The sequence below is a fragment of the Xiphophorus hellerii genome, chromosome 10 (genome assembly GCF_003331165.1).
Source record: "Xiphophorus hellerii strain 12219 chromosome 10, Xiphophorus_hellerii-4.1, whole genome shotgun sequence".
In the NCBI taxonomy this organism is placed as follows: Eukaryota; Metazoa; Chordata; class Actinopteri; order Cyprinodontiformes; family Poeciliidae; genus Xiphophorus; species Xiphophorus hellerii.
The window spans coordinates 6,524,473-6,538,446 of NC_045681.1; the positions used below are offsets into that span (position 1 = coordinate 6,524,473).

General features: G+C 36.5%; 1 protein-coding gene across 1 annotated transcript; it reads left to right on the forward strand.

The window, feature by feature from the left end:
- Window positions 1-3,759: 3,759 nt before the first annotated feature.
- LOC116726738 (probable phosphatase phospho1) lies at window positions 3,760-11,292 on the forward strand. The gene is made up of 2 exons (XM_032573592.1): window positions 3,760-3,890; window positions 9,613-11,292. Exon 2 carries the CDS (start codon window positions 9,629-9,631, stop codon window positions 10,391-10,393), a length of 765 nt encoding a protein of 254 aa, XP_032429483.1. The 5' UTR covers window positions 3,760-3,890; window positions 9,613-9,628; the 3' UTR covers window positions 10,394-11,292.
- The last annotated feature ends 2,682 nt before the right edge of the window (window positions 11,293-13,974 follow it).

Consider the following 13,974-nt stretch of genomic DNA (forward strand, 5'->3'; position numbering starts at 1 on the left):
TGTAATTCTTTATCACTGCTCTGTACTGTTCTTTCGCAGGATGAACAATCTGCGTCCTCTTCCCCCGCTCTGATTGTTTGTACTTGGTCTAAAAAATGGCTGTGCTAGTGGTCTGAACGACCTGCTACCTTAGCTCCCTTTGTCTGTACTCAACCAGAAAGACACCTATCTCCTGCTCTTCCGTGGGATAATTAGACTTGCCACCTTAGCTCCAATTGCTTGTACTCAGTCTGAAAGACACCTTTCTCCTGCTGTTTCACTGGAACTCTTTTTTAAGCAGAATGTTTTGTTTCACAGTGAGGAAGGCCGGAGTCTAGGTTTAGCAGGTGGCTGAAGGCATCTGACCCACGCAAAAATTTGGTAAGGTTAAATTTAGTCGGCTAAAGAAAGTCAGACAGTTTAGTCTCCGATGTGAGAAATCCCCTGAGGTAGTCAAGTTTCTTGTTTGTTCAGATCTTGTTAGTCATTTCCATAGTATGATTACTAATTAACTATCAATCCTTTTATGTCTAGAGTCAATCTAATCATTCCGTTCACAGATGAAGTTTGTTATCAGGATTCTGCAATTTAAATATTTTCATAGTATATTTCAATCATTCCATTCATACAGTTTAGGGTCCCTGAAAAGGAGAAATTACCTATTAGAGAAGCTAATGTTTTTGATTGATGATATTTTACTTAATCTGACTGAGATTATCTTTTTTAGCGCATACGGATGATTCGCATTGATCATTTATAAGCTTTAGTAATGGAACGCCTATGAGCAACTAGAAATGTGTTGTATTTGTTAGTGAACATTAGTGAACAGCATCAATAGGACCAAGGAGCAAAAGCTGCAGATAATTTTAAAGGTAACAAAACAATTCATCATGTTGTGAGCAACTCTTGGAGCATGGTTGTGTAGTGAGTATGTTCTTTTCTTCTTCTTTTTTTTTAGGTAAAGTGTACCAGTAGCAAACTTAGCCAGTGTTATTATAAGTTGGGCTAGTTGTCAGAAGATGTAAGTAAGTCTCCATGAGAGGGGGTATTTAAGAAAAACATACAGATTCACTGATTGAATTGTTGGTTGATATGTAGCATATATTTAAACTTGTGCAACAAACATCAAAACAAAAAAAAAAACCTAAAACCCAAATGGCCATTCAATTTGATAAATATTTACACTGGCCATCATTCAATAAATCTATAAAAATCCAAGTGCACACATCAAAACATAAAATCTAAATAAATAATACTAATTGTAGTAAATATTTTAATACATACTGCCAGTACAAACTGTGAGAACTAATTCTGCTTTTATATTTTAGGGTACATCTAAAGTTATACTTTTATGTTTGATTTTTAAGTTTAAAGTTAAATCTGAAATGACAATTTTAAAAAAATCCTTATATAAGATTAAATTAACTCTGCAACTAAAACATTGTCTTTCAAACTGAGGACAAACAATCGGAGCTAAGATAGCAACTTGTTTTACATCACTAAAGAGCAGGAGATAGGTGTCTTTCTGGTTGAGTACAGACAAAAGGAGCTAAGGTAGCAAGTCTAATTATCCCACCAAAGAGCAGGAGTTAAGTGTCTTTCTGGTTGAGTACAGACAAAGGGAACTAAGGTAGCAAGTCGTTCAGACCACTAGGGCAGCCATCTTTTAGACCAAGTACAAACAATCAGAGCGGGGGGAGAAGACGCAGACTGAGTAGACAACTAAAGAGCAGGAGTTAGGTGTCTTTCTGGTTGAGTACAGACAAAGGGAGCTAAGGTAGCAAGTTGTTCAGACCACTAGGACAGCCATTTTTTAGACCAACTACAAAGAATGGGGGGAGAGGAAGCAGATTGTTCATCCTGCTAAAGAACAATAGGGGGTGTCTTTCAGACTCACCAAGAACAGTACAGGGCAGTGATAAAGAATTACAATAAGTCATTAACATCTGCTCTATCTCATGACATCGCTGTCAGAGGTGTGAAATTCATTAACATATAAACCCTCCCTATTCCCCCTTTTCTCCTTCCCCCTATTTTCATATTCATATTCATAACCTGTCTTCAATTTTGATTGAAGGGTGTATCTAATATTTCTCTGCAAACTTTTGCATAAGCAGCTTGAAAACGAATGGAAGCAGAAAAGAAAGCTATGCTGGGACTGCAGCACAGCCACAAGCTGCGAGAAGTTAGAAAACTAGCAGTTAAAACTCCCATGATGTATTCCTTCAAAAGTCAGGGCAAGACATAGAAATAGACAGACTTTATTGTAATTCAATTGTATATTTAAAATGCACATATTGAGCGAAACTGTGTTGCAAACCTAAAAAAAAAAAAAAAATAAAATAAATAAAAATGAAATGAAATGAATAAGCAATAGAGTGGAAAAATAATGCATGGTTCATTACCCAGATTTTATAGATTTATTGACTTGCTTTTGATTTAGTCATCTGACCATGGAAGATTAAATTAAGGAAGGTCCATAGTAGATGGAAACATACCAGGAGTTATCTGGATGTGTAATAATTAACTATTTTTGTCTCTGAAATTGATATAAGAGTTACATGTCTACTATTTAAATATTAAATGTCAATTTACAGTACACTCTGTCAACTGTACAAGTGTATAAAATCATGTTTTCTGATGTTTCATTGAAAATAACACGAGGGATTCCATCTGGATAATGTCTGTGTTAATTATCTGAAGAGATGCAGTTAAGTAAGTTATTTTTTCTTTTTTTGTGCTTGAAATAAGAATTTTTTACTTTGAAAAATAAGTTCTAGACTTGACATTTGCTGGGTAGCTATCGATATTGTAGTTTCTATATATTTACTCATAGGTAATATTTTCTTAATATCAAGCTTTAATATATTACTGTGATAATTAAGTACAAAAACACTTAAAATAAGAAAAATATTCTAACATAGACACTCTTAGTGAGAAAAAATAATTTGCTAGAAAGGAATCAAACGTAAATCCCCTCAATCCCCTCTATTTAATCTTACATAGATTTCAGTTTTTGCAGTGCGTAAACAACTGCAAACCAACTCAAAAATCAATATTTAGGAGAATTTTAAAACAGCAAGAAAAAAAAATTATGTTTATGTGAATTATATTTTATAAACCGTAAAATAGATCACTTGAAAACCATGAAATTTAGCAAGTATTTTGCATAAGTCTATATCACTCTAATAACAACTAAAAATCAATAAAGTGATACACTAGAAAAACTAATGTTATAGAAATCATTAAAATAACATTTCTTTAAAAAATATTTCATATGCTGATTCATTCAGTGAATAACTGTTGCTTTTCTGTTGAAGTAAAAGCAAACAGATTATTTATATTTATATATTTAAATAAATATTATGATGCAGTGAATACAACTTTTACGTTCTTAAACCTTGAGAATGTCATTGTGGGTCGTTCCCCTACAACAGAAATATATATTTGTGTAATATTTGCAATAACTCCTATCTGTACACGGTGTACCCTGTGAAGGAATCCGAAATGTCTAAACTTATACCGGATGAAGCAACACTGGCTATACAATACTACAAATTAAAACATTTAATTGTTTAATAAAACACATTTACACGTCTTGTATGGTTTTATAATACTTCCTCTTTGACGGGGTTTTTCAGCTGTTCAAGTAATGTCAATTAATTCGTGTATTTTGATAAAAAAAAGAAGCTAGGTTCTGAGCAAAACGAGCACAGAGTTGCTTTTATTTTGAAACTACCACCGGAAGTAGCATTCACGCCATCTTACTTGATACCGGCAGCTTTAAATAGGTAAATCCTCCTCCTCTGCTGCGGGAGTCTCCTTTTTTTAAAAAAAAATCTCGCCGCGTCACCGGGATGCAGTTGCGGGAGCCCGGCTGCTAAACCTGCTATTCACCACCAAATTCACCGGTACGTCCAATTTCTGTGATTTGTTATTTTTTAAAAAACAGTATTTGAATTGTGTATCATTTGGAAATGCCCACTGTAACGGGAGTGACATGACTCCTGGCGGAGCAGCGCAGTTGACTTTCAGTCTGTTATTCAGGTATAGCGCTGTGGGTTTAAATTTAGCCGGCTTAGTTGGAGAGTTTGAATTGGTTGCGTTAATAATGGAGCTGCAGCAGTTGGCACATCTTGTTGCAGATTACCCGGCATTCTGGGTTAGTGAGCAGCTCTGATGTAATTACACCGCGCTGGCGAGCTGCATGCACCGTGTGTGTGTGTGTGTGGGTGTGTGTGTGCGTGTGGGTGTGTGTGTGTGTGTGTGTGTGTGTGACTTTGATCAGTTTGATCATTTGGTGCGGAGCTAATTTCCTTTATGTGAAGGCAATCTAATCAATGATATAACTGATTAGACTGATATAAACTAGGCTCTCACTTTTGAATTAGTCAAAATCCTAATCTCCAAAGTGGTCTGAAGTCCATGTTTCTTATCAGTTATTGTTTCGCTTATCAGGTATTATTTGAGTTTTAGGTGCAAATTATAGAAAAGGGCTGAACTTTGACCCCCACTGTGAGAAGACGTGGAGGGTCAGTTATTCAATCAGCTGATGTAACATTACTATCCTGAAGGGATTTGGCCTCCTCCATGATGAGAAACTTTTACTGCAGAAGCCAAAATGGGTTGCTGGTTGCTTTTAAAACATCAGATTAAAGTGAATTAAAGTAAATGAGATCAAAGGGCCAAAATCCCCTAGTTGAAAATATTCAGGGGCCAAAATTGTATTTTCCACCCTCCACAATTAAAAACCCCCAAATATTATTGTGAATTCTTTACACAACAAAACGTAAAACATGTAATATTTTACATTTCCCTTGAGGTTTACAATTGTTTAACTTTCTGGGCTTATTACTTTCCAGTTTATAGTTTATTCCCAGGAAAGAAGATAAGACTTTGCCTCTACAAACTTTGCTGTATTTATCTAAATATAACAGATGGGTGTGCCCAAGTCTGTGTTTGAGATATTTGTAACATGACTTATAAGATAAAAAATAAAATGGGGGGAAAAAGGCTAACTTAAAAAATTATGTTTTAGTTATCCTTTTCAGTTTAAGAAGATGTGAACCTGCTAAGGAAAACATCATCCTAAAAAATTTGCAGAAAGTGTCGGAGGGCCACATTTGTGCTATTCTTGAGTTGCAGTCAAGGACCACACCAAATGAATACAGTGGTCACAAATGGGTCTTGGGCCACAGTTTGGACACCTCTCATCTAACAGACAAGATAATCTAAGCTGTCAAAGCGGACAGAACAAGAGTAACGCAAATAAAAAATAACATTACAGTGTAGAGAAAACACAATACAAATACAAAAATATCAATATATGTGACGGCTTAGCGGCCATTTTTCTTTCACGCACCACCTCCGCTGGGTCCAGATGGCATTCCAGAACAGAGCTGGCCATCCGGATCCGCCTGTTCAGTCTCTTCCTGCCCCCAGCAGACCACGCCAGAAAAGATGGCTGATGCCACAACAGAGTCATTGAAGGGCCTCAGGCGCGGCCCCTGGACTCCAAGACTTGACCTGAGCCACTGCAGTAGCTACAACCTGCTCCGGCCTTCAACTGCTTTATGTTATCAGTCCAGTTTATTGTTCAATAAACCCAACAGCCATACCTGTTGGATGTTCAGTGGTTGGATGTTCAGTGGTTGCAGTGCACAAGTCTACAGATTTATAATTCTATTATTATAAATCTGCTTGCTTAACTTTGGTACTCTAGAACATTTTTAAGCCGGTATGATTTAAAGAAGTCAAAATTCAGTTCAAAAATACTTTATCATAAAAGTATCTTCCAAGATTTGTTGGTTTACAGTAGCAGTCAGTCTTACACTGAATCTGAGGCAGCCTCTGACTGAAGACTGTGGTTGTTCGACTGTCATGACATGCTAACAGCTAAATTAGACGATATTTCACAGTAACGTCTTCTGGATGAAACCACAGACCGGCAACAATAGCAAATTTTTCTGGACAACAAATTGTCCTTGTAGTTATTGCGATAAATGATAATATTGTCATTTTGAGACCATTTTCAAGTAATTTAATGGAAGTAATATAATTAAGAGAGGACACATTCTCACAGATTAATAAACTTTAAATTCTAATGAACATTTAACACTGGAACTGGAAGACATTTTAAATATCCAAAATAAATAAACAAAACAACAGAAACAACAAATAAATTGAATTATGAATTACAACATTGTCCTTCAAAAAAAGGTTTATTTTGAATATTTAAAATATCTCCCAGTGTTAAATGTTCTCCAATAGTTTATTGGTCTTTGAAAACGCAAACTTGTGTTGTTATGTCATTATCAATATATTACATAAAAATAAAAATATTATCATTTATCGTAATAATTACTAGCAAAATTTGTCATGACAGCGCTGCGAAGTAAAAAGAACACAATGTTTAACTGTGATTAACCACACAAGATCAGTTTGATTAGTTGCAAACCTGATTAATGCTGGATCTGTTGGACCTGTCTGACAACATGAAGTAGGATGAAAAAAATAACTATCACTGAGACTGTTTCTGATAACTGGGGATAAGTCTTGGAGCAAGTTTTAAATTTTTTTTTTCAGAATTGTTTCAGTTCTGCTACATTGGAGGTTGTATTGGCCATCCTAATTGGATATACAGTAAATTTGGGCTTTGAGTAGGCCACTTTGAAACTTCCTTTTATTTATTTATTTTAGATTTTTAAAAAAAATTTTTAGCATTCAGAGGCGGACTTGCTGGTGTGATCACACTAACACCACCGTGTCTGACTGTCGGTACGATGTTATTTCCAGTTTTATACCATTTTAAAAAGTCTCTTCAGTCCACAAAATATTTTCCAAAACGTCTAAGACATCCTGAAGGTGTCTGGGTTTTCTGGGGGAAATCTGAGACGGTACTTTGTGTTCTTTGTGATCAGCAGGGCTTTCAGCCTCAGCTCTCCCCAATGGATGTGATTTTTATTACTTTTTTTGTCTCTTTTATTGGTGAATAGTGAGCTTTAGCAGAGTAAATTAAGCAATTTGTTGTTTTGTGAAGTTATTGAAACTTTTGTAGTAATTTTAGAAAGATTGCAGGAAATGTGTTTTTAAGTTTTCTCCAACATAATTCCTCTGCTTCTCATATTTTCTTTAGGACGCGTTATTAATTCTTGAGAACATTTAATGCTGTCAAACTGGTTCCATTTAAATGATTTCTTGCTTCTATACGTCTGACAGGTGGATGCTATTAAAGTTGACTCTGCAACCCGATTTTTGTTTTTATGAAAACAAATAAAATGCATATTAAGTTAAAGCATTACATTTGTTTGTTTTGTAAACTCTTGTAGTTTGTGGTATTTTTCCAGGCATTTTTGATGTGTCAAAGCAGAGGAAGTAATTGCTCAAATCCATCTCATTACAGGGGAATGCAGTCATTATTCAGCAGTTGCCTGAAATGACATGTAGAAATATCTGTGGTGGAAAGAGTGGGCTTTCTCTCTGCGACTGTAGAAATGAACAGGACCTTCATTTAAAACTTAAATTGAAAGTGTAATTCCTTTTTTTTTTCCTCCCTCTATCCATCCATCACTTTCTTTCTCATGTCATTCCTTCATGCTGTGTTGTATTTTCTTCTTTCTTTCCTTTCTATATTCGTTTTACTTTTTCTTTCATTCCTTGATTCTTTCTTTTTCTCACTTTTCTCACATTTTTTTCCTTTGTTTCTTTTTCTTTCCTTTTTCTTTTTTCTTAATTTGTTTTTGTTTTCTTTCCTTTTTCTTTTTATTTGTTTCTTTCTTTCTTCCTTGCAATACTGATTTGGAATTTTATCACAATATTTTGCGATGCTATTGTGATCACGACAAATGTGACGATAAGAACTAGTTATCACGTCTTTTTTAAGGAACTGTATCTCTGTGACGTTCCAATTTGAAAAATGAGCCTCTGCAGGATGCCACTTAGTTAAAGACACAACGTTTAATCATGTTTTTGAATATTTATTGATGTTTTTGTGGAAGAAATAGTAAAAATACCATTTTAGTCTGTTTTTATTTGCCGTTAACTGAAATTTATAGAGAAAACAATAAATCAGAATTTGTATTATAAGAAATTTTTCATGATAAGTGATACAATAAATGCCTATGTCTTGTTTGTCTTCCACTCATTTCTCTCTACAATATTTGTCATCCCTTTTTATTTTATCCTTATAACTTTTTGCTGTCCTCTCTTTTGTTCTGTCCTTAATATTGTTTCTTCTTTGTATTTTTCTTCCCTTGCTAACGTACTTCTATGTGTCCCTTCCTCCTTCCTTTCGTCTTTTTGTTCTTTTTATCCTTCCTGCCATCCTTGCTGCTTAATAAGGGCATAGCGCCACACACAGGAGAGATTAAATCATCTCTATGTCACAGACATTATCCTAAAAGTTACATGGTTTTACACACAGCAACAGGACATTGTAATTCATTGATATTTGACAGGATAAACACAATAAAGAGCAGATGTTTTACAATATCAGATAAGAGTTCTGGCCTGCAGTCATGTTTGTGCAATAAAATACATTAAAATACATTAACAAGACCTCACTTACACAAAGGTGTGACGATCTCACACCTTTGTGTCCTGAATACACAACTCAGGTCCTGAAACTACATTGTAGTTTAAAATAAAATGAAGCAGTTGTATTTCTTTTACACAGAAACATGGATAAAGACACAACAAAGGTAAAGTTTGTGTAGACACTTTCACTATTTGACTTTATTCCTCATGTGGAAATTCTCTAGAAATTTTGGTGACAAATGTTTTGAATTAAACAATTTTTGGTATCGGACAAAGATAGGAATTACAAAAGCAATTTTAAATTTATGAGTTCATGTCTCCAGCGGGAAAAAAAAAACTTTCCAAACCAACCTGCCCCTGTGTGGGGAAAAAAAAAAATTGCCAGCCTTGAAAAATCATGAATTAAATGTTTATTTTCCACGTTTAAATTTTACTGCTTCTAAAAACATCCCTAGTGCTTAAAATAAAAATAACAGTTGTTTTTTGGCAATTAGTTAATGTTTTTTGAGCCTTTTCAAAAACTTACCAATTCTTGTCACATTGGATGGGCACTGCGTAGTTACCTAGCAACCCCAGCCAAGCTCTGCCCCGTTACCTAGCAACCTCAGCAGAGAGTTCCAGAACGTCTGGTCAGTTGGTTTTACCGCTTTATGCACTCCATAATGGAAAAGACAACTGTGTTGTTGTTGACTTACCGTTCAGAAACCACTTGCTGCATTCTTGTTGGTGGTACAAGAGGCTCCATTAAGCCTTTTCAAAGATGGAAGGTCGTATAATTGCGCATGTGTTTGCAGCCATTTTCACTTGTGAGGGTAAACGAGTCGGGGCGGGGAAATTTGTGGATTTAAAGTGACAGTGGCCCTATTCTGAAAGGAGCGCCAGAATTAAGCTGACTAATTTAATTAAGATGGATTTTGTTAAAAAAAAAACGGAATGAACATTTCTAATGAATAAATACCCAGTAGAAAACACCCCATGCCGTTTGTGGCCTAATTATTTAGTATTTTTGGTAGAGTGTGATTCAAAAGGCTGGTTTGCATTTTGTGTCATTAGTAAAGACATGACAAGAAACAAAAACAAACTATCTTTGTTTCCCAGGGAAGGACCACCAAAGATGTCATCTTCATCAACAACGAACAACGCTCGCTTTCTGATGTTCTTCGACTTCGATGAGACGATCATCAGCGAGAACAGCGACGACACTGTGGTGAATCTCTTGCCAAACCAGCAGCTTCCCAGTTGGCTCCTAGACAGCTACCGGGAGGGGCACTACCATGAGTTCTCAGGAAAGATAACGGCCTACTTGGCAGATCAGGGCGTTACCAAGGACGCCCTGCTGTCAGCAGTGCAGAAGATCCCACCCAATCCGGGCATGCTGGACCTCTTCTGCTTCCTGCAGAGCCACCAGCAGGACTTTGAGCTGGTGGTGGTCTCCGACGCCAACACCAAATTCATTGAGACGTGGCTGGAGCACAACAGGCTGGGTCACCTTTTCCGGAGGGTCTTCACGAACCCCTCCCACTTTGACGACAGCGGCCGACTCGTGCTCCACCCGTTCCACTCGCACTCCTGCCCGCGTTGCCCCGACAACATGTGCAAGCAGGTGATCCTTCACGAGTACGTGGCGGGCCGGGAGAAGGAGCGAGGCGGCATCGGCTTCCAGAGGGTGTTTTATGTCGGCGACGGGTCCAACGACGTGTGCCCCACTCGGGCCCTGGGACCCCAGGATACCGCCTTCGCCAGGAGGGACTACCCCATGCATAAGCTGATGATGGAGATGCAGCAGTCAGAGTCCACCAAGATAAAAGCAAACGTTGTTCCCTGGGTCACCGGCGCGGATATAGAGGACTATCTAGGAAACATAATGAAGGAGAGATGACTTTCTCTGGGGTTTTTTTTCTTTTTAAGTGTTAGGGAAAACAGGAAAGGTGAGAAAACATTTGCAATTTGCAGCAAATTTAGATAAAATCAACAGAAAGTTTCTAGGTATTTAAAATTCACATGATCAGTAATCAAAAAATTCACTTTTTACCTTTTGTTTTAGCTTTTGAAAGTACTTTTAAAAAATTTTAGAATAAAGGGAAACCAGATGTGCTTTTGAACAGAATGTAAAGCTCCCAATTTAAAGCTACAGTGTGTAACATTTAGGAAAGAAATTTGTTTTCTACATATTTGTTAAAATTATCATGTCGGGACAATATAATATAATATAGACAAGTGAAAAATTTAGCTCTTTTGCCTTCTCCCTGTATTAACTACAGAAGTAAGAAACAACCAATCAGAAATTGGAGGAGGCTCTTAGCGCTGTCAATCACTCTTGTGATAAGGAAGTGCTTTCTCTTTGCTTAGCTATAGCTGGTTAATATAGCTTTCCACCAATGCTAAAGCTAGTCAGCATAGCCACCAATGACAAATAAATGATGACTTCCACCATTAGCATGTTGAGCAGCCTACATGAGATTGATTGACAGCGCTAGGACCCGCCTCCTGGCTCTGATTGGTTGTTTTTGCAGACCGCAATAGCAGCTCAGGGAGATTATTAGTCTCATCACGATGTGGTGACAGCTTTAATAAATATGGAAAAAACATATTTTTGTAAAGGTTACATACTGCAGCTTTAATAACCTCAAGAGTAAAAGCAGTTTTTTATGAAAAATATTGAATTTCCGACAGCAGGTGAGTTTTATCCAGCTTCAACACCTTGTTGAAGGTTTGACAATAGTTACACGCGTCGGATGTAGCGAGGGACAAAAGACTGGCGGTTTCATCAGGCAGGGACACAGCAGGGATAACGTTGCAGATACTCAGGCGCGGTACCAGAAACTTAATCTGGGGATTGATTTTTACAGCAGTAATCTATACCAGCGTGAAACACAACAGGAACGCTGAAGAAATTCACTCCCTCTATTCGCCCCCATGAAACAATATAGGGCAAAGTACAAAGTTTAGATATATTGGTCTATTTCCTGGTATTATATAAAGCAGGGGTCTCAAACTCCAGTCCTGGAGGGCCACTGTCCTACAGTTTTTAGATGTGCCACAGGTACAAAACACTGGAATGAAATAGCTTAATTGCCTCCTGCTTGTGCAGATAAGTTCTCCAGAACCTTGCTAATGACCTATTTATTCTATTCAGGTGTGGTGCAACAGAGGCACATCCAAAAGTTGCAGGACTGTGGCCCTCCAGGACTGGAGTTTGAGACCCCTGATATAAAGCCTACACAATTATTGGAACCCCTGTAGGGATGTAAAAAATCCTTTTTTATTTTTAAAGTAAACAATAAGGTTAAATTATTTTTTAAACATATATTTAAATAATAATTCAAATTATTATTTAAAAAATCCTGAAATTGAATTAATCTATTGCAGGGGTCTCAAACTCCAGTTCTCGAGGGCCGCAGTCCTGCAACTTTTAGATGTGCCTCTGCTGCACCACACCAGAACAGAATAATTAGGTCATTAAGGCTCTGGAGAACTGATCTACACAAGGAGGAGGTCATTAAGCCATTTCATTCCAGTGTTTTGTACCTGTGGCACATCTAAAAACTGCAGGACTGCGGCCCTCCAGGCCTGGAGTTTGAGACCCCTGATCTATTGTAAGAGAGGCACAATATCACACTGAAACTTTAAAAAAAAACTTTCATTTTAAGTAGGGAAAGGCAACTATTGCTTAAAAATAAAAGCTCTTAAAAAAAATCTTTTTCTGCAAAACAAATTACAAATGACATAAAATATTTTCAAAAAGAGGCTTTTATTCCCATCATATGCTCTGTGCAAGAAGTATTTTTAAATCACGAGAATATAGCCGCAATATAATTTGTATCTTTCAAAATGGAAAAGATGGTTGTCTCTATGGCAACCATTAATAACAAATTATAGAACAGGGTTGTCTCCAACTTTATCACTAATCTCTGTCTCTCAGCATGTCATTAGGTGATGAGCGTCTTTTATTATGCCAGCGAATCATGAGTTCATCTTATTTTGACACTCTTATCAGAAAAAGAGTAGACTTCCTTTCTGGATATTGTTGGAAACTGGTAAAGCAAGTATTAGAGTTAAACTAATCTCATTCAACACACAAGAAAAAAACAACAATAGCAGCAAATACACATGATCTTAAATAGAAAATTAAACACATGACCAACAGTATGAATTTAAATGCAAAGCTGGGGCAGCGAAGGGACTGAAAACAAGCCGACGGCATCAGTGCCAGATGAGGAGTCTTGGCACAACATATGCAGGAAGGAGGAAGGCAAAGGAAGAACAAAATGTGCAAATCCTGCTTGACGTCATCAAATCTCAACCACTGGATGGGAAAATTCAGTTTCTGTCCCACAAATTTAAAGATAAATAAATGGGCCTTTTTCTCAAGATGTTTGGGGGGGGAAAAACCTTCCAGATGGGTCTGGTGTGGGAAAAAAATCTCCATAGCTTAAAGTAAAAAAAAAAAAAAAAAAAACTATACCCAAGGGTGTCGTCATGGAGTCGCCAGGTCTCTATGGCAACCATTAAACAATTTCACCTTCTGTCTTTTTGGATCTGATGTTGAGTAAGGTGGAGAATAATCATGCTGTGGGCCTGTTTCTCACCTAAACACCAAGGCTACCTTATTAGAGTGCATGACAAAATGCATGTTTTAGAATCTAATTTACATTTTTAATTAGAAATCAGATCAATGTACATGTTTCACCAGACACAAAATGAGCCTTTTAAATGGTAATCATAGGAATTCAGACCTAAATCCTAAAAAACTAACATTTAAAAACTGTGGAGTGAACTGAAATGAGTATCATTGCACTAGGGATTTTGTTTAAAAACTAAAATTTCCTTAAAACACATTCAAAGGCTTTTTACACATCTCTAACAGGGGTGCCAAAAGCTTTTGGATATGAATAGTGTTGGTGTGTTTTTTTTTTTTTTTTTTTTTTACAATATTTGTTTCATTTCCTCAACAAATAACCCAATCAATCTCCTTGATTAGCAAGAAAATTGATTAAAGATACTAAGAGAATAGATCTGTTTTTAGTATTTTAATATGTTTGAAACCAGACAAAAGGAGGCCTTTTTAACATAATTTTTTTTCCCTCATTTAAAACAGTATTGCAGAAGGTTGGTTCTTTCAAATCCCATCAGGTTTTAGATTGAATAAATAACAGGGTGGTTGGTTGATGTTAACTTATTACTTTCCATATCATACAACTGTCATTTGACGCCATGCAGTGGAATATTTGTGTGCTGATTCATTTGAAAAAAACTATTAAACTATGAAAATATTATCACTGATCAGCCACAACATTATGATCAATAAATGGTCTTTACTGATCGAAACTGATTCCTACAGATCAACATTGATCTAAATGAGAGGATTCAAATATCCCAGCTCAAATGTATTGAGTGATATTTTGCTGATCGGTAGTCATAATGTTATGCCTGATTGGTTTGTAGCCTTAAAAAAAAGTA

Coding starts and splice junctions, on each gene's coding strand:
- LOC116726738 (XM_032573592.1), top strand. CDS start 9,629: ATGTCATCTTCATCAACAACGAACAACGCTCGCTTTCTGATGTTCTTC.